Source organism: Callionymus lyra, chromosome 1 (assembly GCF_982586985.1).
Source record: "Callionymus lyra chromosome 1, fCalLyr1.hap1.1, whole genome shotgun sequence".
NCBI lineage: Eukaryota > Metazoa > Chordata > Actinopteri > Syngnathiformes > Callionymidae > Callionymus > Callionymus lyra.
Window position 1 is genome coordinate 30,688,033 of NC_141818.1, and position 23,846 is coordinate 30,711,878.

The 23,846-nt window shown below is 41.4% G+C and overlaps 4 protein-coding genes and 1 non-coding gene across 7 annotated transcripts; 2 read left to right on the top strand and 3 right to left on the bottom strand.

Annotated features, from left to right (window-relative positions):
* Positions 1 to 2,017: 2,017 nt before the first annotated feature.
* sycp3 (synaptonemal complex protein 3) lies at positions 2,018 to 3,045 on the bottom strand. Its single transcript, XM_087782798.1, has one exon. The coding sequence runs from the start codon at positions 2,859 to 2,861 to the stop codon at positions 2,148 to 2,150; it is 714 nt and encodes a 237-aa protein (XP_087638924.1). The 5' UTR covers positions 2,862 to 3,045; the 3' UTR covers positions 2,018 to 2,147.
* A 103-nt stretch (positions 3,046 to 3,148) lies between these two features.
* On the top strand, positions 3,149 to 3,222 carry trnai-aau (transfer RNA isoleucine (anticodon AAU)). The gene has a single exon. It is a non-coding gene; the product is annotated as a tRNA-Ile (tRNA).
* Positions 3,223 to 3,857: 635 nt separating this feature from the next.
* On the bottom strand, positions 3,858 to 10,252 carry exosc9 (exosome component 9). Its single transcript, XM_087782810.1, has 12 exons — positions 10,014 to 10,252; positions 9,842 to 9,936; positions 9,663 to 9,782; positions 7,557 to 7,659; positions 7,339 to 7,476; positions 7,173 to 7,255; positions 6,970 to 7,102; positions 5,614 to 5,702; positions 5,407 to 5,544; positions 5,194 to 5,342; positions 5,017 to 5,095; positions 3,858 to 3,974 (listed from the first exon to the last, which is right to left on the bottom strand). The coding sequence occupies exons 1-12, from the start codon at positions 10,077 to 10,079 to the stop codon at positions 3,911 to 3,913; spliced, it is 1,257 nt and encodes a 418-aa protein (XP_087638936.1). The 5' UTR covers positions 10,080 to 10,252; the 3' UTR covers positions 3,858 to 3,910.
* A 486-nt stretch (positions 10,253 to 10,738) lies between these two features.
* clgn (calmegin) lies at positions 10,739 to 17,745 on the top strand. Its single transcript, XM_087801088.1, has 15 exons — positions 10,739 to 10,906; positions 12,060 to 12,332; positions 12,424 to 12,497; positions 13,734 to 13,792; positions 13,883 to 14,024; positions 14,094 to 14,175; positions 14,828 to 15,020; positions 15,089 to 15,278; positions 15,338 to 15,451; positions 15,520 to 15,676; positions 15,747 to 15,962; positions 16,038 to 16,154; positions 16,270 to 16,411; positions 16,574 to 16,734; positions 16,843 to 17,745. The coding sequence occupies exons 2-15, from the start codon at positions 12,060 to 12,062 to the stop codon at positions 16,912 to 16,914; spliced, it is 1,992 nt and encodes a 663-aa protein (XP_087657214.1). The 5' UTR covers positions 10,739 to 10,906; the 3' UTR covers positions 16,915 to 17,745.
* A 37-nt stretch (positions 17,746 to 17,782) lies between these two features.
* On the bottom strand, positions 17,783 to 22,740 carry scoca (short coiled-coil protein a). Of its 3 annotated transcripts, none has more exons than XM_087801107.1 (4): positions 22,600 to 22,740; positions 19,116 to 19,187; positions 18,961 to 19,038; positions 17,783 to 18,874 (listed from the first exon to the last, which is right to left on the bottom strand). In XM_087801107.1, exons 1-4 carry the CDS (start codon positions 22,655 to 22,657, stop codon positions 18,732 to 18,734), a joined length of 351 nt encoding a protein of 116 aa, XP_087657233.1. In that variant the 5' UTR covers positions 22,658 to 22,740; the 3' UTR covers positions 17,783 to 18,731. The 3 variants fall into 3 exon arrangements, with proteins under 3 accessions (XP_087657233.1, XP_087657225.1, XP_087657241.1); XM_087801099.1 differs by having other exon boundaries at positions 18,961 to 19,041; positions 22,600 to 22,725; XM_087801115.1 differs by lacking the exon at positions 22,600 to 22,740 and adding an exon at positions 19,798 to 19,908 and having other exon boundaries at positions 18,961 to 19,041.
* Between the last annotated feature and the right edge of the window lie 1,106 nt (positions 22,741 to 23,846).

A 23,846-nucleotide genomic window follows, 5' to 3' on the forward strand; every position in this document is an offset into this window, starting at 1 on the left:
TCGTTAAAAATGTTTATGTTTCATATTAGAGAAGATTGTTATCCCTTTTACTTTCACTGTAAGACGTAAAATGCAGTTTATGTCTTTTTTTTAAATAAAAAACACATTTCAGTTAAACTAAATTAAATACTGCATAGACGTGTAGGCATGTATTTTAACTTTAAGATATAATCTGCTGTTGTTTATGTGACATATTTGAATTGATATTTAAAATAAAACACTTCATATAAGTTAACCTGTGTTTATTTTCCCTTAAAGACATAACATTCTGTAAAACATTGTTTTGGTTTGGAAATGAAGTGATTTTTTAAATATTACATATAGTAATTAAGTAAGTAAGTAAGTAATTTTTATTTGTATAGCGCTTTTCCAGACCAGGGTAACAAAGCGAATAGATTGAATCTTTTATTTGCAGTTTGACTCCATCCCTCCATATATTCAACCATCCAACCATCCATCCATCCATCCATCCATCCATCCATCCATCCATCCATCCATCCATCCATCTATCCATCAATCTATCTATCTACCTACCTACCTATCATCCATCTATCCATCCATCCATCCATCCATCCATCCATCCATCCATCCATCCATCCATCCATCCATCCATCCATCCATCCATCCATCCATCCATCTACCTACCTATCCATCCATCCATCCATCCATCCATCTACCTACCTATCCATCCATCCATCCATCCATCCATCCATCCATCCATCCATCCATCCATCCATCCATCCATCCATCCATCCATCCATCCATCTATCTATCTATCTATCTATCTATTTACCTACCTATCCATCCATCCATCCATCCATCCATCCATTTTAAATACTTGAGGTGATTTATTAAATTAAATACTACATTTAAGTTAAGGCTTGTATTTTCACATAAAGAAAAAACATGCAATAAAACATGTTTTTTTGTTTATTATCTCAGCTGATTTTTTTTTTACAAAATACTCCATAAAGAATAGAAAAAGTAGTGTATTTTGACTTTGTCATGGAAAATGCAGTAAGAAAATGTTAACTTTACATATTTGGGCTGATTATAAAAATAAACTACTATATATAGATCAAGGCTTGTATTTTCCCTTTAAGATTTTTATTTTTTATGTTGATAACAATTGAAAATACTGCATACAGGTTAAGACTTGTATTTTCCCTTAGAGATGTAACGTTTACTGTTTTTTTTACAATACGTCTTTGAGTTGATTTTTTTTATTTAAAATATATTTAAATAAATACATATAAGTTAAGGCTGTTATTTTCACTTTGAAACGTTGAAATTAAATGTTTTGAAATTTAAGTTACATATTGAGTTGATTTTTAAATAAAATACTTCATATAAGTTAGAATAAGACATAACATTTAGTAAAACGTTTTTTCAAGTTACATATTTGGATGTATCTCCAAAATAAAATGTTCTGTACAGGTTAAGACTAGTGTTTTCCCTTTAAGACATAACATGCAATTAATTAACTAATTAACTTTTATTAAGTCACATCTTTAAGTTGAGTTTTTGAATTAAATACTACATTTATGTCAAGGCTTGTATTTTCGCTTTGAGACTTCATTATTTTAGGATATCTTATTTAACATAATCAAAATGAGCATTAACCCTTGTGTTGTCTTTGGGTCAAGATGACCCAAAGGCCTGAAGATACTTTGTTTACTGTGAGGTATCCCTTGTGTTGTCTCTGGGTCAAGATGACCCGATGGCCCGGAAAGACTTTGTTTACTGTTAGATATCCCTTGTGTTGTCTCTGGGTCAAGATGACCCAAAGGCCCGGAAATACTTTGTTTACTGTGAGATATCCCTTGTGTTGTCTCTGGGTCAAGGTGAACGACCTCCACCACTGCAGATGTATTTATCGTTCACCTGGACCCAGAGACCACGAAAGGGATACTATAAACACTTTTGTTTTCAGGCCTTTGGGTCACTTTGACCCTGAGATAACACAAAGGTTTCATTTGTTGTCCATACTTTGGTTTCAATAAAAACATCCAAATCATTCCTTATTAAAGTTATTTTATTAGAATGACTACTTGTGTATGACATCATGGATCAAACACAAACAATAACCCGGTTAGAACTAAGTTCAACGAACTGAACGGTGGATTCTTCTCCTTGCTCATGACCAGCTAGAACAACATGGTCTGCAGGGACTTGCGGACGGTCGCCAGCTCCTGCTGCTGAGTGTCCATCAGGATCTTCTTCTGCAGCGAGCTCATCTCCTTCCTCAGCTCCTGGTTGGCTTCCTGCAGGAAGCTCTGGTGACTCGTCTCCATCGCCTCCATGTTCTTCACGAACTGCTCGTAGAGGTCTCGGATGGTCTTCAGCTTCTGGTTCTGGAGGACCCGGGCGTGCTGGAGGATCTTCTGCTGCTGCTTGAACAGGTTGTTGAGTTTCTCGTCCTGTTCCTCCGCCCGCTGAGCTTCCGTCTCCCACTGCTGGAGAGCTCCGGACACTTGTTCGGAATACTGCTGCGTCACCTTCTTCCTCTGGCCGTGGTAGTGGTTCCACAGCTGCTCTAGTCTCTGCTGGCTGCCCTTCATGTAGGTCTTGGTGAGGCCCTCCAGGTGCTTCTTCTTGGCCACCATCACCTTGCTTATGTCGGCCCCGAATCTCTCCAACATGGAGTGAACTTCAACACCGACGACCGACTCTTCGTCCTCGTCCTGGAATCGTCGTTTCTTGGAGGTCTTGTCGGGATAGTCCTCCGTCCTCCTGTCGGGAGCTTCTGCCCTGTCCATCTCTGTGTAGTTGAAGACTCTTTTAGGTCTTTTCTCACTCCTCTCCTCCTGAGGCTTGACTTCTGTCGTTTCTTTCTTTTTTTTCCTCCCAGTTCGAGACATGTCGTGTTTGTGAGACAGACGTGGAGCTACAGTCGCTGACGAGCTAGTGATGCTAACAGGCTAATGTCGCCGAGCTTCGCGCCAAAATGCGTGTATCGAAAAACACACACGCGCGCGCGATATAACACCGCTAGAAACACACACACGCACCTCCATCGACAGCGCGTCGCTTTTAAACAACATATTAACCTAAAACGTGTGTATTGACGTCTTTTATTAGCTGCTTTTTAGGGAACAATTAGTATGAGCAACTATATATCTATACCTTTTCAACATCAGTGCACCACGGCCGGTTAGCTCAGTTGGTTAGAGCGTGGTGCTAATAACGCCAAGGTCGCGGGTTCGATCCCCGTACTGGCCACTTCTTTTCTTTGCTCCTAATAATGATACACTAATATATCTTACTTATGGAGGATAAATAGGGAATTATACATTTTTAATATACTTATACATATATACAATTATTTTTCTTGATTTACAGGAACTCCTGTGTTGTTCTCAGTTTTGTCTTGATTTTTTAAGCATATATTTTATTGAGTATTTTTTTGATTATTTTATTGCTTGTAGAAAAGCGCTCTATTAATATAAATTACTTTCATTCGTGCTAATTGTATTTCAGGGAAAACCTTCCATCGTGAGCTTGTCAATCGTAACACACAATCTTTTACCACGACTACAAATATCAACAAGAATCCAACATGTCTAAACAATAGCTTCTCAAACACGCTTTGGTTTATATTGAGCAAGAATGGCCACCATCGCCCTGTCGGTTCTATGGTGTTATGGTTGGCACCCTGGACTCAATGATGCAAGTATACATTTGTTTTATTTATTCCACCACATTTCCCCTGTATCAAATCAATAAGACAATAATGTGTGGATTCATATCCCCCTCCTACTGTTAGGTGGTGCCATCAGTTTAAAACGACTCGTGTGAGTTCTTGGTTCAGAGTTAACGATTATAGAGCAGAAAGATTCTTCTCATGATATTTTGAAAGAGACCCAACAAAAAATTGCAAAACTTCACAGGCTTTATTTTTCGCACATTATTATTTGTTCTTCTTCTTCTTTTTGGAAGTCGCTGCCTCTTTCTGATTGGATGATTTTGCCTGCCTGTGAAGAAACAAATGGGTGAGAGTTTTTACTTTTCATTTACCTGAAGTTAGCTATGGATCATCCTCAGGTCTGTGAAATTATCTCACTCTGCTTATACTAGGGCTGCACGATATATCGAAAAAATATCGATATCGCGATATTGCCACGTGTAATATGCATATCGAAAACATGTGCGATCATTTATAATCTTTCATTGTATAAATCAAGCATTTATTAAACGCGCACCTTTACCAATCAGTGTCATGTTCTGTAAAGTTGTCAATTTGTACTTCTATGTCTCGTTGTCGTTTACGTCTCCGTCTGTCTGTGAGCTGTGCGGCACAGCTTGCTAGGCTCGGTTGCTATGGCTACGCGTCTTGCCGGCGCGCTGACTTAGCACAGCTCAGTATATACACGGAAGTAAGACTAACTTATGATTTACTCAAACACTAGTGAACCAGTCAGTCATCTCTTTCAACCTCCTTTGATAAAGCAACATATTGTAAGAACCTTTCATCTCGTCACAGTTGTTTTCTTATAAGATCGTGAACTTCCAAACAAGTGAAAACCTCTCCATTTATAAGCGGTTACGTGTGCGTGTAGAAGGAGGTGGATTTATTATTGATTTGGTGATATCGCGACGCGCTGGCGGCTCCTCTCTGATGTTGCTCAGTTTCGCGGGAAACCGATGCAAATCCTGCGAAACTGAGCGTAATAAGTGATTTTTTTTCCCGATCATGCCGGCACCGAAGCCCGGAAATAAACGAAAGGGAAATATCGCATCGTTTTCCTTAAACCCCCGGACCTCCACTACAGTACTCACGGTTGCGCGTGTACATGGCTACATTTTTAGGTTATATCGCAATTCAAGACACCAATATTGAATATCGCACCAATTTCCAATATCGTGCAGCCCTAGCTTATACACAACTAATGCTAACAGCATCACATCAAAATTCAAATGTACAGAGTTACTGTGACTTATATTCAGTTCGTAACGCAGAACCTTCTCCATGAGTGTGGAATAAAATCCCTTCATGAGTTGCATTTTTGCACTAACTTGGAATCTTTGGCATGCGTCTCCGGGTTCAGGATGACAACGTCTTCCTCCTCACTGTCAGATATCTCAACCACATCTCCTGGGATGCAAAGAAATGTTCATCATGAGGTCATTTCGCACTAAATATTCGTTCACAAACAGACAGGAAACCAAGTGGACACAGCAACACATCCTGACCTTCTTCCTTCGTCTTCTTGATGATTTTCTCTTCTTCAACCACGTCCTCGTCTTCCTCTTCGCACTCCTCGTCCTGTAGTTCCCAGGTGTTCTGCGGCGTCGCGCCCACCTGTCCTACGCCGGGGACCAGCATGACAGGGGACGGAACTCTGAGGAGAAAGAAGAACGGTTGAGCTCGCCGTGACTTCACTTCAAATACGTGTCGGACGGTACATCTGAGGTGCAGCCTCCGTGTTCTCCACAACGTCGTCGGACAGGTCCGTCATCTCCACGGACGTTTCCTGCGTCTTCAGAGCCGTGATCCGCTCCTGCGGCATCGACTCGGCGAATCCGCATCGACCGCCCGCCTTTCTGTGGATTGAACACAAAAACTCCATCAGTTTGTTGACGTTGCGACGATCCCCCGAAGTGAGCACTCACCGCGCCGCCTTGTCGTTCTCCAGAGCTTTACTGATCAGGTCGGTGATCTCGGACACCTTGACGCTCGCTATTTTACTGCACCGCATCACCTGTTTCAACACAAGAGGAGGACAAGCTTCACCCGTGCACGTCGTGTAGATTTCTACACAAAGTTATAGACACAAATGTTTGTTCATTTTATTGTAGCGACTGAAGCTCGGGGAAGAACTTCTTCCAAAAAGACACTAAAAAACATCCATACTGCTCGTCTGCTCTGTGGAGTTTGTATGTTCTCCCCGTATTGTGTTGGTTTACTCCAGGCACTCCGGTTTCCCCCCACAGTCCAAAAACATACAGAGGTTGATTGGGAATTTGGGGCAATTGTCCATAGGTATGAGTGTGTGTGTGTGAATGCTTGAGTGTCTTTGTGTGCCCTGTGACAGACTGGCGTCCTGTCCAGGGTGTCCCCTGCCTCTCACCTGTAGAATCTGGGATAGGTTCCATCCTCCCGCGACCCCCATAAGGAAATAGCGGTAAAGAAACTGAATAAATGAAAGTGCTAAAAGATTTTGGCCCCTGGTTGTGGGGCATATTTATGAAGTAAAAACTCAAAATGAAAGATAGGGAAATCAATTGTGGAGTTCCACAAGGCTCAGTACTTGGACATAAGCGGTTTACCATATTACCATACTATAAGGCGCACTTAAAAGCATTTATTTTCTGTGCCTTCCTTAAATATGGGTTAATTCAGGTTAAACCTACTGACCTAGAAGCGTTTTTTAGTAGTACATGAAAGCACTAGGTCAAAATATTTGAGTACGACTTTGGTGAACCACATACGCACAACCTTTAGTGTTACGGCTACCGTAGTCAGGAGTGTTTGGGAGTTATATATACACAGAGTTATAATGAGTGTTCTGGGATTTATTTAACAACTCGCTGGCAATTCTCGCGATACGAAGCGTTACCATAACACTGGAACACAGACTCGCTTGCCATCATTCCGGGTGGATTAACGAGAAATTAACTATAACAATTGGTGCATTGGGTTGTATTGTACCTGTTTTTTTCATTTTGAAAAAAAATGTTAAATTGGTATCAGACGGTGTTTTTTTATGATTTACAACTAAAAAGAGGTTAACGTGAACGCGTTTTATAAAGTTTGACTGACGTCATGCGTCTTACAATCCGGTCATTTTATTTGTGAAAAAAAGTTTATAGCGCGGGAAATACGGTAAATCAATAATAGAGAATCCCATGACGTGTGAAAAGGAAGCAGGAAGAAGGAAATGAAATGACTGAACAAAGTAAACTCTTGATCAATAAACAATGAACTAGTCGTCCTATTATATCACAGTGGAATATCTAAGCACTCGCCTGCTCTCTGAGCAACATGATGCCTCCACTCGACTGGATGGAGCAGATTTCTCGGTGCTTGTTCATGGCGATCACGAGCAGTCCGTCCATGACCCGCTCCTCTCGTTCACTGGGGTCCACCAGCAGGTAGGTGCTGCACCAAAGACCCAAAATTAAGTGTGAACGCTAGTTATCAACCACTTATTCATTTATGTCAACATTACCCTTGTTTGAAGAAGGAGAAGCTGACACTGATTGGCATGTGGTAGATGCTCAGAGGGATGGGTTCTCTTTCCTCCACACTGTACTAGAGGAACAAAAGAAAAGGAAATACATTTCATATACATCCATATGGGATGTGATTATTAAGAAGCAGTCTGGGTCACGCACCACGGTCACGTCGTCTCCTAGGATGGAGACGTCCGGGCGCCTGAAGTGGCACAGCGCTGAGATTGCGGCGATACTACAGGCATCCATCAGGTTCCCGTCATGATTCAACGTGTAAACGTCCACTCGGATTTGCCACACCTTGACAACAAACACGGATGGAGGGCAACGGACATGAGCAATGATCACACAGCTTTCTGATTATACATGTCGGATGTTACCGTCTCTCCTGACACGACACACAGGGATTCTGTATCGATGCACTTGGAGTTTCTCAAACATCGCTCCAACTGTCGGTTCAACTTCACTGAAAACTCAGACTGCCTGGAGATGAGAGCGGATTATAAATTATTGTCATTGAGGCTCTTCTTCTGTCTTCAGAGGCCAAAATAAATGAAATTATTCCAAGACATTTTATTTTATACAGTGTTGGGTGCAACGCTTTCCAGTAACTACTTTAGTTGTTGTGTAACAAGTGCCGTTACTAATTACTTTAACATGTTAATCATTACGGTCTTACTGCAGTTAATACAAAACTCTGCAGCGAGAATTCTGAGCCGCTCTAGTAGAAGAACTCACATTTCTCCGATCCTTAAAACTCTTCACTGGCTGCCAGTTTCTTTCAGGATCAATTTGAAAATTCTGTTTTTTGTTTTCAGATCTATTCATGGTCAGACCTTCCATCATTGATCTGATCCAGCCTTACACCCCAGCTCGGGCTCTGAGGTCTTTGGATCAGAATCTACTGATGGTTCCTGAACACGCTTCCAGACCAGAGGAGAGAAATCCTTCCAGGCTGTCGCTCCTAAGCTTTGGAACGATCTTCCTCTCCCTCTGTGTTTGATGACACAGATGAGTCCTTCAAGAAACATCTTAAGACATTTCTATTTGTTCAGGCTTTTCCTTGATTCTCTGAGACTCCTGTGTTTGCCTCAGTGTTATCTTGACCTTTTAAGTATATATTTTTTTGGGTATTGTTTTGATTGTTTAAGCGCTTTGTGACCCTGGACTTGAAAAACGCTCTACAAATATTACTTACCTACTGTGATTTTACCAGCTTTGTTACTCCATAAATCATCATTCAGTTGAATTAGTTCATCTGGCAGAGCAACAGAAGGGTTGATGCTTAGAGACCTGGGTCGAATACTTTTCAATCCTTAATAAGAGTCTATTTATCGCCATAGGAGATGATAAATAGATAGAAGTTTATGTTACTATTATTTGAATATAAATCCAAAATGTATTCTGGGTGAGGTGAAGAACTTTCTTTACACTTCTTTTTCATCAATGATGCCTTCAATGAACATAGGATTTCTATGGTGCGTTCAAGAACCTACGTGATTTAAAAAAAAAAGAAACACCATAACTGAAGACTGCATCACTTCAATGAAACAAGTAACACAACACTTTCTGTCCGTCAGCCGATAAGACATAAATGCTGATTTTGTGACTGTTTTCTGCACTTGTTTATTTTACAAGGTATTTATTTTAACACCTAAAATTGTGTATCGTTTGTTATTTTCCTTTACAGGCTGTTGTGTTTTAATGGACTTGTCTCTTTTCAAAGGGTTTGTGTGATCAATACAAAAATGATAGATAAGTGACTTTTGTGTGTTTCAGTTCCTTAAGGGGATACAAATTGGGCTGTAAAGCCTCTCAAAAACCTGTTAATTATTTTGTTTAATTTACTTCATGTATTATTCTTACCTTTGGTCTGAATTGATAAATCACAACAAACGTACACTGATCCATACACTTGGCAAACTTCCCTTTATTTCTATCTTTCAAATAAGTTACTTTACTTAGTTACTACTTACTTTGAAAGTAATAAGTAACTTAAAGTAACTGAGTCTCCAAGCTGCAGTAAGTCCCTCTTCATGACCATGTTTTGAACTTATCACTTTATAAAGTTCTCCCCCGTCTGAAATCTCGGCGTACGAGAGGTTACGAGAGCAGAGTCCATTATGACATAATAATAACTTCACCCCCCCTCCAGCCAGCTGTAATCACTCCCTTCTTTGTTTATACAACGAGCCCATGGAGTTGGAGACTCAACAGAGTGGGTGTGGTTATAGTTAACATGGGTGAATCTCGAATGTTGTATTTAACATACAACATAAATTTTAAACAATTTCCCAAAGGAGACCTCCTGAGGGATCAATAAAGTTTTACCTTACCTTACCTTACCTTAAATGAAAAGTGAGTTTTTGTACAGACACACACTGATGATCATACTTGGATCTTATGAGGGCCACACAAACCCACACAGTGGCCCCCAGACTCCACTTTGTCCAGGTCTATACCAACCTATTACTGGTCACTCTCACCTGCCTTGTTCGAACCCTGGTGAAGCCATCGGCGAAAGTTCAATGTTGAAGAATATGATTCCTTCAGTGGGTCGGTTCTCTTTCGGGGTCACCAACTCGCAGGACACCTGGGCCATGACCCTGAGTGACAACTCAAGTTAACGCACATCTGATGAAGTGTCAGAAAACAAGTGCCTCACCTGGTTTTGCCGAGATCCACAAAACAGCATCCGAAGTCCGTCCCGAACGTGATCTTGACTTTCCTGTAGTCGTAGGTTCCTCGACCATCCAGACGCTACAACGACACTGTTGTTACACTGAAGTGTCCACAAGTCAGACATTACTAGCGAGCATCACGTCAACAAACTTCACCTTCTTCTCTTCGATGGCCTTGAGCAAGAAATCACGCTCACAGTTCGACAGCGGCGTTTCCTTCATTTTGTAATTCAAAAAAACAAGTTTTGTCAGAAGACTTGAATTTTAGTGCGCAACGCGTGTGCCCGCGATGAACGGGTCTAAACTCTGACCCGGAAACACAAAATCTATGACAAAATAAAAGGTTTTCTTTTCCTCAATGGGTTTAATAGTTTGATTTTAAAAAGCCTTTGTAAATAACATATACAGTAATTGAGGTTATACGTCATTTATAATTAAAAAGACGTTCTTATCTTTTTTTTATTTATCGAACAAGAAGTGTTTCCGGTACTGTATCCGTTGCGTTCAAAACAGCAGTAAAGAGTAAAGTAAAGGGATATTTCAACCAATTAAGGTTGTTTTTTTAATTTAAAAAAAAATGGTGTAATAGCTGGTTAATAGTGTAATTGTAATATCAAAATTTATAATGAAGAGATTTGAGAACACTATTTGAAATTAATCAATTAATTATTGTAAACGTTGCAATTTTTTAGACAATATTTTTGAGAAAACAAAATAGAGTTTTACGCTTATTTAACTATGAAAGCGGACAACGCCTTATACTGTTCGTTTGCATAGCTTTTCCAAGTGGACCCATAACGTCCAATTCCCGTGAAGGCACCACCAGACGTCGCCTGGCCGTCTCACCGCGCATGCTCCGTGACTCCTCGGACGACCAGCCATAGTAACCGTGTTGTTCTCCTTCGAACCATCTTCAAGTCTTCATCTTATCTCTGGGCTGTGACGCCCTCCGCGGCCGTTACCCTCCACATCTGCTCCAGACGAGCCAACGTTCGGGCGGTTCGTCGAGGTGTCACGGGCGTTTTTTCGGGGTGAAAAAAGGAAACAAGGTACGCTCGGGCTCATTCATTCCCAGGCGTCGCTGCTCACGTAGCGAGCTAACGGTTACACTGCATTTATTTCTCAGGCTGTTTTGAAGTTATTTTCTGGTGAGAGATGAAGTCTGTAGATTGTTTTTCATCCCAACTGCTCTGGCTTCGTACCTAAGCGCATTGTTTGGTAGCTTAAGCTCCTATTATGCTAACGTTGGCTATTTCTGTGCGGCGCTACAACCATGACGATGCTAATGCTAGAAGCGCCTCAGACGAGCATCTCCAGCCAGATGGGAGATCGCATCACTCGCCCTTTTTTATTTCGCAAAACATGTCACACAGTGGTTTTCCAGTCCTGACAATAGATCGCTTTAAAAGGGAAACAGTTGGATATTGGATTACAGCTGGTAACTGCTTCATGGCTGTGCCTGCTGGGATAATGGTTCACTTGACTGGACCTCCTCGAAGCATGACATGCTACAGATAAGGCAGCCGTGGAATTGAATCAGACGTCAGAAGAGCTCGTAAAACAGTAGGATGGATTCATTGTCGAGCATTAGAAGTACGTTTTTGAAGATGCTAGTCATTTATATGTAAGCTAAGATGTTTTGAGTTGATCATTCATTTTTGTGGACTACATGTTAATAAATAGACCACAGCTAGTTGATCAGTAAACAAGGAAAGGAAGATCGAAATCTTGCCTACATTTCCGAAGTCAAGTGAAGGCAGCTGTATGAAACCGATCAATGGGCAGTAATCTATACGAATATCTTCTTTTCTGTGCAATATTGTATGTGACCCACTCACGGGGTGATGGTGTTATTTTGTAAATGGAGGTCGTGCAAATCAATTGACACAAGGTGTCAGCTGGTGTTTCAACAGCACTCGAGAGATGGGAGTTTATGAATGCAGTGTTCCATTAGATGAATGGAGTCGTTGGACTGTACAATAGGTCTAAAGGCAACATACGTGTCAGTGAATCTTAGGAGAGATGCCTTATGAAATGATAAAAGATGACACCAAAGTCAACTCTGTAGCATCATAGAGCAACAAGTCTCTCAGTATTTCAAACGGTGTTATTCTTAAGCGACCCAAAAAGGGGCAGTTGGATATAATCTGTTTGCTATTAACCTTGTTCACTTATACTGTACTTCCGTCTGCTCTCCTCAAGATGAAGCTGGGCAGGAGTTGGATGTTGGGCCTACTGCTTCTGTCCTTCCTGGTGGCAACAGGGGTGATGGGCCAAGATGAGCCATTCATGGACGACATAGTAGATGTCGCCGAAGATATGGGCCTGGACGAGGAGGAGATCAAGAGTCTGATGGAAGAAAGGGACATGGAGGACGACGAGGAAGAGGAGGCCACAGTGGTGGATGAAGACCCATTTGATGAACCCGAGTCCGATGGAGACGGTGCTGAAGTCAAATCCGATGTCTCTTTCCAGGTATATAAGGAGTGTATTTTTGTGGAAATGCAAAAAGCTTAAGCAGTTTAATTTTTGAGTGTGTGTCGCCAATTCTACTTGAACATTTTAGGTCACGTACAAGACTCCTGTTCCTACTGGAGATGTGTTCTTCACAGAGACATTTGATGATGGATCACTGGACAGGTTGGTTTTTTATTCAACTTCTTTTACTTGGTAAATAAATCCACCTATGGCATCGATATTTGAATATGTGGGCTCTATTTATCCTTAATTATGTGCATAGATGTCACCAATTATTATTGTTTAAGAGCTTTGTGACCCTGGTCTAGGAGAGCGTCTACAAATATTTCTTACTTACTTAAGACAAGATTACTTTATTAATCCCACAGTGGGGAGAGGACATGGTCACAGCAGCTCAATTTAAACACACAATGATGCTTCATGACGCTTAACCTAGTATGTGATATTAATATTGTATTTTAACCCAGACCAGAGTAATTATCAAATGTCTTATTAGTCCCGCGAGGGGAAATTCGGTAGTGCTTTTGATAGCCATTCACACATACTGATGGGAGTAGGCTGCACACCTGCGCCAAATCTACCATCAGGAGCAATCGGGGTAAAGTGTCTTGCTCAGGGACACAACGACACAAGCTTGTCTGGAGCTGGGATTGAACCTGCAACCTTTTGGACTGCAGGCAACCACTCTACCATCTTGTTCTTGATCAAGCTCGACTGCAACGCAAATATAAAAAAAATAAAGGACAACACCTCTTTCTTTCTATGAAATTCAAAGTAAGAACTTGATAATTAAACTGATTGATTGAGTTTATCCTGTGAGTTGAAGTAAAGGTCACTTGGGTGTGTACGAAAGGTCAGCAGGAATGTGGTCACCCCTCGATCTTTAACTGGTGGTGTTGCAGCTTGATCTAAGAAGGTGGGACTCTCCTCTCCCTAGAAGCGTCTTCCAGCTATTTAGGGAGAAGGGTGAGGCGTTTCCAGGCCAACTGAGAGACAGTGTCTCTCCAGTGTGTTTAGGTAGAAGGCTGGCTCCCGGGAAATGGATGATGTCATTGGACGTTTAAAGAACCTTTTTTGTCCGAGCATTTGAACAGAAAAGGATACGGAATACCTGACGACGAGTGTACTCGCTCTACACACCATTTTTTAGATTGTACGGCCATGAGTCTCGTATCTTTGCAATCTAGAGGGATCAATACAGTTTATCTGTCCATCTAATTAGGCATTTAGTTTCGCTTGATTATTTTGTGTGTATTATAATAATAAATAATCATCTGCCGAACATTCTCACCCAATGACTAAAGACCAAAGCCCTTTACTCGCACTGGAAGTGTCCATAGTGTTATGGTCTATGAAAACTACTGTACATTCATTTGTTCATGTGGTGACTCTCCTCAGGTGGCAGCAGTCGATGACGGTAAAGGAAGATGCAGACGACAACATTGCCAAATACGATGGTACGTGAATGACGCAAGTCTGACTTTGTGTTTCCATTATCTTTTTTTTTTTTTTTTTTTTTTTTAAACAACCATGATGTGCAATGACAGGAAAGTGGGCAGTGGAACAACTGAAGGAGAACAAGGTACCAGGAGACCAGGGTCTGGTGCTGAAGTCTCGGGCCAAGCACCACGCCATCTCCGCCTTGCTGAAGAAACCATTCGTCTTTCAGGATGATCCACTGGTTTTGCAGTAAGTGTGTGTGCGCGCATCTTTCCATCCAAGTGTTTCAGTCACAAACCGGCTGCTCCCACTCTTTAGATATGAGGTGAACTTCCAGGATGGTATCGACTGTGGCGGCGCATATATCAAACTGCTGTCAGACGAGGGCGACCTGAATCTGGTATGTACACGTTTTTTATCCAGAACCTTTAACTTGCCAATTGTTAGAGGCAACTCTCCTGACTCGCATGTTTCAAATGTTGAAGTCTTCCTCTCAAAGATGCAGTTAGTCTCTCATCATGACCAAATTTGGACTTATTACTTTATAAAGTTCTCCCCCGTCTGAAATCTCAGCGAACAAGAGGTTACATCGGAGCCCTTTAGTTATACAACAAATCTCTTTGGGGTGAAGAATACCTGGATTGATGACGCGTGGTGACAAACCTCAACGGTTCACCAATCACAGCAGAGTGGGTGTGGTTATGGTAAACAAGATTTTAGCTTAAGAAAAACAAATTGTTTTCAGTGGGCGGGGCTTAAGATCATTTTCTAATGTCAATATTTCAGTGAAAAGAGTTTTGTACAAACAGACCCTGATGATACAATAGAGGTTCAACATCTATTTAAGACGGCATCAACTTATTGGTTGAACTTTAAATGTTATTTTCCTTTTTCTCTACGCTTTTCTCTCCTCACCTCAGAATAGGTTTTATCTAGCAGGGTGAACTTGTTTTGATCCATACTATGTTTGGATTCACTCGCATCTTAATCTTAATCTCACTCTTAAACTATCTTCATACTGCGGCTGAACTCCTCTTTTTTGTTCCCCGAAGGAGCAGTTCCACGACCGCACTCCCTACACCATCATGTTTGGACCCGACAAGTGTGGCGAGGACTACAAGCTGCACTTCATCTTCCGCCACCAGAACCCTCTCAACAAAGATGTGGAAGAGAAACATGCCAAGCGAGCCGATGTTGACCTGAAGAAGTTCTACACCGACAAGAAGACTCACCTCTACACTTTAGGTACAATCTGATCGTCGTCCTGGTCGAGCGCTGAGGTCATGTTTTCTCATAAAATCCTCTTTTTGCAGTCCTGAACCCCGACAACAGCTATGAAATGTTCATCGACCAGTCCAGCGTGAGTCGTGGCAGCCTCCTGCATGACGTGGTTCCTCCCGTGAACCCGCCCAAAGAGATCGACGATCCCAATGACTCCAAGCCAGACGACTGGGACGAGAAGGCTAAGATCCCTGATCCGGAGGAATCCAAACCAGAAGACTGGTGAGTAAATCCCAGACATGGAGAATCGTGTCGTGAGAATAATCCTGATGGACGTTCAGGGACGAGGACGCGCCTGCCAAAATCGAGGACCCTGACGCAGTGAAGCCAGAGGGATGGCTGGATGATGAACCCGAGTTCATCTCTGACGCTAATGCAGAGAAACCAGAGGACTGGTAACTAGACATCTCTCCACCTCCTTCCAATGTTTATGGATGTCAACGTTCACTCACTCTGTGCGTAGGGACGAGGACATGGATGGCGAGTGGGAAGCTCCACAAGTACCCAACTCGGCCTGTGAGACGGCTCCGGGCTGTGGGGAGTGGAAACGGCCGACGATCAATAATCCACTGTTCAAGGGCAAGTGGAAGGCAACACTCGTGGACAACCCAAATTATCAGGTAACCAACCGTGTTTATGACGCGACTCTAAAAATGTCTCTCGTCAACTCTCGCATTTCGTGTCTTCAAGGGCGTCTGGAAGCCCCGCAAGATCGACAACCCCGACTTCTTCGAAGACCTGCAGCCGTTCAAGATGATACCCTTCATGGCCGTCGGTTTGGAGCTGTGGTCCATGACCTCCGATATCTACTTTGACAACTTCATCATCACCTCGCACAAGGAGGTGGCCGACCGCTGGGCCTCGGACAGCTGGGGCCTGAAGAAGCTGGTGGCCAGCGCCAACGAGGTCAGTGAAGAGGAGAGCGAGTGTTTGTGAGCTTTTCGTTTCCACTGATGCATTCGCCTGTGATGTCGTAACCAGCCCGGGGTCATCGCTCAGATGATGTTGGCTGCTGAAGAGCGGCCCTGGCTCTGGGTGGTCTACATCCTGACTGTGGGTCTGCCTGTCGGACTCATCGTGCTCTTTTGCTGGCCCAAGGTAATCCACAACCGCTGAACTGTGTTTTTAAATGTGTGGCAGTGTATCTGGCAAGAAAACACAGTTGTAGTAGTAAAGAAAAGCATTTGACTTCAATGTCTTCGATTCATTCCAGAAATCTGATGACTACGTGTACAAGAAGGTTGACCTACCCAGAGTTGATGTAGAAGAAGAAGAAGAAGAGGAGGAGGAAGAGGAGGCAGAGGAGGCTGAAAAGGCTGAAAAGGCACCCGACGCTGCAGGAGAACCTGCTGCAGGTGAGAAAGTGACACACAGGAGATGGTTAAGATAAAAGTTCACTAATTCTCTTGCGTGGAAATTAATGAGTTGAAATTATTTTTCTACTTTTTATTTACTGTAGCATCTTTGAGAAGTACCACTGTGGTTGAACTATTTCATGAATTATTTTGAATCATCAGAAGCTGCGGAGGACGTGGATAACGTGGAAGACGACAATGAAGAGGAAGAAGAAGAAGAAGAAGATGAAGAGGAGGAAGAAGAGGAGGAGGAGGAAGAAGAAGAAGATGTTGATGAGGAAGAAGAGCAGAGCAAAACCCCTGAAAGCAGATTAGAAGATGAGGTTTGTTTTAGGTCGTTTTAGAAGTCACTAAAACACGAGTTCACAGAGGCTCAGTTTGTGTCACCGTTTCAATTCTCAAGATCGATGATTCCACTCTCTGACCCGCAGGTGAAAGAGGAGGAAGAGTCCGAGGAGGGTCTCAAACAAGCAGTGAGGAAGAGGAGGGTACGGAAAGACTGAGGACTCGATGTCGGCTTCCTCTCGGGAGCAGAGAAGAGGTGACGGGGTCGTCCATGCTGCTCCCCCTATCAGAGGAACAGCATGCGTTCCCTCCTGTGATAACCGCGGCTGCGCCATCATCCGTCGCTCCCTCACTGCTACACCGTTACACTCCGGCGACAACTCTTTCCCGCCCTGTCTCGTCTTTTCCTGTCACGCCCCTCCACCTGTCGAGCCGTCTCCACCCCTGCTTCCTCATCCTCCCTCCGAGACGTCCACCTCTTCCCTCTCTGTAGCTCCTCGGTGTTTAGCTACAACAAGAGCCTGCATCTCTGTGTCCGTCCCTCGTTCCTGTGACGGAGGACATTATTTGATGTCGAGGAGCGTCGGACTACAGGTGGGCTGCTTCAGAGCGTCTCCTGAGCTTGAAAACAATCTCTTCACTCTGTAAGTTCCGTTAGTCTCTCAACTGCATCGCTGTTTTTATAGCTAGTTATAGACATGTCAGGATCAAGTAGCCGATATTAATATTTATTGGATTTATTTAAATAGTTTTAATCCAACTTGATGAAGGTTTTTGAGCGATTTTTCAAGCTGTTTTTTTTTTCTAAAGTACATGTATTGTGCTCTCTGAGCCGGGATCTGTAGAAACTGTGAGTTTGTCATTGGTCTGCCTGCAGCAAAGACCCCCCCCCTTACCCCCCCAACATCCAGAGATCTGCTGAAGTGGATGCCAATATAATTTTTCTAACCGATGTGAGCTTGAACAGTTCTCACCGGATGCTGGCTGACATTACTGTTGACATTTGTTTGCAAACTATATGATGATCTAAGTAAAATGATTTAATATAATGTGTGTGTGTGTGTTCATATCACGCGGATTCAAATCAACACTCAAAAGGTTTTTATTGAGACAAATGAAGGGTTTAAGGAACATGTGTGGAGGTGGGTTATATATGATCAGCATGCCCAAGTGATCACATTACATTTATTACAGAATTTACATTTTTTTTAATGCATCATATGAGGAGCAAAACAAGAACCATCAGCCTTGAACAACTAGCAGGTTCTCGAGAGGCTGCATCAACCTCTCCGGGTTGACAATCCGACCTGCAGCAGACAGGTTTTCTGGATCGATAACACTCAGGCTTTCAGCGCTTAAGAGCTTCTCTTCCCTCCATCTCGCCCATCGTGATCACGGAAACATCAGTCCCGACAATGAACTTCATTGCGGTGATGGGAGTCTTTTATTTTCAGTATCAAAGATGTGAAAAGTGAAAACCCAGGACTCGGAATTCCTTCTTAATGCGCTTCTGCTTTATCAAGCCTCACACAAACAACAGCAGCTTCTTGTTTATAATCACTGTGGAAGATGCACATTTGACAATACTGTTCAGTTTTGCATTAAAATGAAGACAAAAGAAAATCGGCTCGAGTAAAAAAACAAAACTTTTTACAGAAATAAATTAAGTCATAAGTTTCTGGATTAATAGTACTTGCTATGATATATTAGCACTGTTGTGCAAGTTTGAGGCAAGAGGAACGTGCATGTTTGTTTTGGGAAAAATTCCCTCAAACAAACCCAAACCACCGTTAACTATTGTCCAGATTCTACATTGTAACAGAAACACAGGAGGTGAAAACATTGGTTAAGACGATGGACACCTCCAATGGAAAGGATGCCGCCTCTAAACAGACCGGACTCACTGTACTGTTGGTTTGCCAATCGGATGGTTTAGTCAAGACCAGGTCTGCTGAGAAGAAGCTCCTCTCAATGTCTCCTTGGCTGTCTCCCACGAGCAGCAGCAGGCGGGGACTCCTTTTTTATTTGTTTGTTATTACTTCCGTTTGCTCTTGGTGTCTGTTGTCTGGAACACACTGGAGGCAGACATCAGGTTCTCGATGTACTGACCCAGTACCTGGTTCTCCGACTTCAATTTTAGGTTCTCCTCCTTGACGGCGTCCACACGGGCGGACAGGTCTGTCGGGGAAAACAAATACAGCTGTGCATTTCAAGTCGCGACAACAACATTTTGATTTCGGACACATCCTGAGTATTTTTGTTACCTTCCAGAGTGTGCTGTAGCTCCAACACCTGGTTTATTAACCTGGTCTTCTCCTCCACCTCAACCTGGTTCTCCATGTCTCCTGGAAGGACAACAATGATCGCTCTCAGAAAAAAAAATCCTGTACATATTTTTTTTGTTTTGTTCCTGACGTACCATCTATGTCACAGTTCATGATGAACAGATTGTTTTCCTGTTTAGGATGCAGGGCTGCAGGTCCACTGGTAACTGCACAGGAAGAACACACGATATCACACAATATATAAAGTATTTTCAAATGCTATAAAAATGAATGTTTACAACACACACGAGCAACAATAATCTTAAGTGCACATTAATTTAATGTCTGTATCTTAACTAATTTAAAATGTCCATTATACGCCCACCGGAAGTAAGACATTTCACATCACAACACTGTTGTTTACTTTTTATTTTGTATGGCCACAGAAACCCCAAAACGCCATTAAAGGAACCGAGGAATGTTGCTTTAAATACAAACAGTATTATTATATTTCCAGAAGAAAAAAATCGCCTTTATCTGTTAGTGTCATGCTACATTAGCTCGTCAGCTAATCGACTATCGATTGATGGGTTTAGCAACCAATATGATGAAACTGATAGTTTTGTCTTTAAGTCAAACGTCGTTGTTGTTGTTGACACAAAAATATATATTTTAGTCAAAAGACTCTAAATAGTGTCGGGCCGGACACGACTAGCATAGCGGGCTAAGTTACGTAGCTAGCGGTTTAAGCTAAAGTTGCTAATACGAAGCGACCTTTCAAGACACGCCTCGGTGGTTTAGGTTCGTCGGTTCTCTGGTTAGTATCGCTTAACTTACCCGTCTCGAGGGGGGAAATACGGCTATAAAGAGTCATTCAGCGCCGACAAGCTGAGCGGACACTAGGATGAAGATGGTCGCTGTGACGTCATCACCATCGGCTACAGGGAGGAGGCGTCGTGACGCAATATGAGTCACGGAGGTCGACATGTTGTTCGGCGATATTATTGAGTCACGTTTGTCCAGAAGATACACATATTTATCGAGGAGAGATAGAGTTCCGAAGACTTCAGGGTAGTGACGGCAAGAATCTGGCGATACGATATGTATCACGATACAGGCGCAACGATACGATACATTGCGATACTGGAGGAACAAGAATATGTGTGTAGTCATGTGGTGTTGCAGAGTTTACAGACATCATGACTCTGGACAAATGTGCATCTGCTTTCATTTGTTTTCAAACCAAAATATGTCCAAAGATCAGCTTTAAAAGACGCTGCATCTTCTCGTCCTCAGTCATGGTTCTGGTTGTCTTGGGATTATAAATGTTATTTTAGCTGCGGAGGACAGAAATACTGCTGCGGTCTAGGGGCCAGAAGTTTAATTGCTACACAAAAGTGAACAAACAGCGTGAATGTTTGCATGTTAATGGTAAATAATAATGAAATAGAATGTATTTTACTTTACACATGATTGAAGTATAAACCATAGAATCAAATGAAATGCGATTTTACAAGCCAAACATGAAAAATACATAGATTAAAATATATTATTACAATAATCATTATCAATAAAAAAAAATTAAATAGAGTATAGAGTATTGCGAAAATAATATTTTGATGTATCGCAATGTGGATTGATTCTAACACCCATACTTCACTTACACCGAAAGTTTTATTGCAACAGGAACATGAATAAACGACTTGAATTTTTGCATGTTAATGGTAAAAAAAAAAGAATAAAATAGAATTATTGTATTTAATGCAAACATTATTGATCTATAACCCATAAAAACAATGGTAACACAATATATTTAAATGCCAAAAAATATATACATTTATTTTTTTAATAAGATTTGTATCGCCAAATTGATATTGATCTATTCCAGACTTCCGTAGAAACCTCCTCCGGCTCCTCTGTGGGAATTCAATTTATTTTTTTTAAAAGACTCTCATGCACATAAACAAGAGTGACAACTTATCAAGTTTGTTTGCTAAGATTTCAGAAAAGATTCTTCCACTCTTAGTGCAGCGTCAATGCTTTAACCGGTTGCTGCAGGAGTTTTGAAAATGACATCGATTGCTTTAGTTTGCTTCGCCTGTTTAACCAATCACTGCCTTACACTGATGTTTGACAGTCCACTTAATTTGCATACGGACAACAAATTGTCAAAATGTATAAATACCTAAATAAATAGAAGACAAACTGTATAAATAAATATCAAAATGTATAAATGTGTACTTATACGTAAAATAGCTCCATTCTTTGACAAAAATTAAGTCTCGTCCGGTCGCTCCCGAAGTCGAGTTGCCATAAGCGAGTTTGGAAACGTGGGTTGAGATTATTACGTGGAAATACAACTGTGGGCTTGAATTTGAAGAAGTTGTTGAGAATTTTTCAGTTTAGTGTGATCTTGGATTTTAACATGCATCCTTTGTTGTCAAAGAGGAACAAACATAGAGCATGAGTAGTTGATGAAGCTTCATAAAGCTCTGTCATCATTTACAGAGAACGCCATTTCCTTCAACTAAGAAATATCTCTACACTTTGGAAAATGTTATCACAACACGATCTGGAGCTTGTAATCCATGTGTTTGTGTTTTCTCGCCTGGACTATTGCAACAGTTTGTTTTCATGTCTAAACAAGAAGGAGCTGTCTCGCCTGCAGTTGATTCAGAACTCTGCAGTGAGAATTCTGAGCCGCTCTAGTAGAAGAACTCACATTTCTATGATCCTTAAAACTCTTCACTGGCTTCCAGTTTCTTTCAGGATCAATTTTTAAATTCTGGTTCTTACTTTCAGAACTATCCATCAATGATATGATCCAGCCTTACATCCCAGCTCGGGCTCTAAGGTCTGTGGATCTGAATCTGCTGATGGTTCCTGGCACACGGTCAGGACCAGAGGAGAGAAATCCTTCCAGGCTGTTGCTCCTAAGCTTTGGAACGATCTTCTTCTCTCTGTGTTTGATGGATCTACTGACTCCTTCAAGAAATCTTTGAAGACACTTTTATTCGTGCAGGCTTTTCCTTGATTCTCTGAGACTCCTGTGTTTGTCTCTTGTTGTTTGTGACCCTGGTCTGGAAAAAAATACTTACTTACTATTTGCTGTACAATTTTTGGCTCTCCCATCGTTTTCAAGGCATGAGCGCCATCTACTGAGCTTGAAAATGACATGTTTTAATGATCTCGTCGCTAGTGTAAAGACAGAACGAGATGATGGGATATTTAGGTCAATACAGATCTATGTTCAAGTCGATGTAGCGACCTGTGAACATGCACGTGTTTAAGATAAGCTACAGAAGAGATGGTTGGTGTCAGAAACTATGAGGAGGGGAACAAACTAATGGTGTTTTTGCTTCAGTATTTTTTAATTTTGGAAAATACAGCGAGACATGAAACAAACCAGAAAATAATTTGTTAATAACTTGCCGAGTATCTGAAGGTCTTGTGGGTTATTGTTGAAATGAGTTTCATGACTAGTTAGTCTCCACTGAACTTTGTTCACTGGTGTTATTTATCAGCTACGTCCGGGTCAGACATAACAAAAGTAAGGATATTTTAGATGTATATACGTTTTAAAAAAAAGACATTCAGATGCTACATGTTGTTGTTTGAGTCTAGAAAGAAAGCACTGACCTGTGTCATCCGTGAGAGATATGTTGGTGAAAGTCTCGTCTTCTTGGTCTGAGTCCATGACTTCACTCTCGTTCGCCACGTCGTGGCAAAAATCTTTTCACTTGAATTCCACCTTCACGTCCAAGCAAACGCTGTTTGAATCATTCATGTCGTCTGGAGTCTGAAGCCTTACCTGACAGGTAGGTCAAGTTACCGAGGCGTCAAGGGATCTGGTCACCATGACAACATGGGGCGCAAACATGACAAGGACTGCCCCAACAGGAAATATGTGAAAGGATTCATATGTGAGAAGCAGTCACGTTAAAGAAGTCAAAAAACACACTTTTACATGAATAGAAACGAACAATGTCAATATAATCGTGTCTTAAACGCTTGTTTTTTTATTTACAGTCATTTCTCATTTAGTTTCAAATCAAAAACGAGCAAATAATAGCTATTTACCGGACATTATTTGCTTTCTGTGAGAGAAATATTACATCAAAATATGTAAAGATATACATATTTTCGGGTCGAGCTTCACTAATGTCAAAATTAAAGTTAAGTTAAACTTAATATTCTTTACTTAATCCATCCGTTTTTTCCTGTTTCAAAATAAACATTTTATTGGTTTTGATTAATATGATCATGTCCTATCATGTGTGGTGTTTTCTTATTTTATTTATTTCTGGTTTGGACTTAATATACTTTGTAAAAGAATAGAAACGAAGTTTTGGTTTTGGGAGTTTTAGCAGATGTAATGAAACACTGACATCTATTGGTTGATGTTCGACACTGCATGTGAGTCGTAGTTGAATATTATTAGTTGTTTTTTTTGTGAATTTCTTCACGTGTTCCGGACATAAAAGGAATCGAGAATACATTTCTCAGTGTAGACAGAGACGACATTTGAACTAAAGTAAGGTTCACTGACACAACAATTATTATACAAACAAAAAGTAACACTACTATATCTAATATATAAATAAAGTAGCAAAAGGTTTTAAAATCGTGAAAGTAAGATAATAAATGATAAAGACTTTATTGTGAACAACTCTGACCTGATCTTTCGAGCTTTTTTTGTAAACATAAACGATGAACCGTGTTTAGCAGTTTCAAATGTCATGATGAAAAAATACATATGACTCGTATTATTTCATTGTCCTCATTATTTGAACACAGTTTTTTTGGGGGGGGAGCAGGGTTGTTTTCTAGTCGTTTTAATTAGACAAGCTTTTATTTTAAAGGTTTCTTACATTTTGAAGCAGAAA

Excerpts from the sequence above, each read along its gene's own strand:
- sycp3 (XM_087782798.1), bottom strand. The coding sequence starts at position 2,861 with ATGTCTCGAACTGGGAGGAAAAAAAAGAAAGAAACGACAGAAGTCAAG.
- exosc9 (XM_087782810.1), bottom strand. The coding sequence starts at position 10,079 with ATGAAGGAAACGCCGCTGTCGAACTGTGAGCGTGATTTCTTGCTCAAG. Across the intron at positions 7,256-7,338 it reads TAGGAGACGACGTGACCGTG|TACAGTGTGGAGGAAAGAGA; the intron begins GTGCGTGACCCA and ends TTGTTCCTCTAG. Across the intron at positions 5,703-6,969 it reads TCATGTTGCTCAGAGAGCAG|GTGATGCGGTGCAGTAAAAT; the intron begins GCGAGTGCTTAG and ends GTGTTGAAACAG.
- clgn (XM_087801088.1), top strand. The coding sequence starts at position 12,060 with ATGAAGCTGGGCAGGAGTTGGATGTTGGGCCTACTGCTTCTGTCCTTC. Across the intron at positions 13,793-13,882 it reads CAACATTGCCAAATACGATG|GAAAGTGGGCAGTGGAACAA; the intron begins GTACGTGAATGA and ends GTGCAATGACAG. Across the intron at positions 15,279-15,337 it reads GAATCCAAACCAGAAGACTG|GGACGAGGACGCGCCTGCCA; the intron begins GTGAGTAAATCC and ends ATGGACGTTCAG.
- scoca (XM_087801099.1), bottom strand. The coding sequence starts at position 22,657 with ATGGACTCAGACCAAGAAGACGAGACTTTCACCAACATATCTCTCACG. Across the intron at positions 19,188-22,599 it reads ATCTCTCACGGATGACACAG|TTACCAGTGGACCTGCAGCC; the intron begins GTCAGTGCTTTC and ends CTTCCTGTGCAG. Across the intron at positions 18,875-18,960 it reads GCTACAGCACACTCTGGAAG|ACCTGTCCGCCCGTGTGGAC; the intron begins GTAACAAAAATA and ends TTTCCCCGACAG.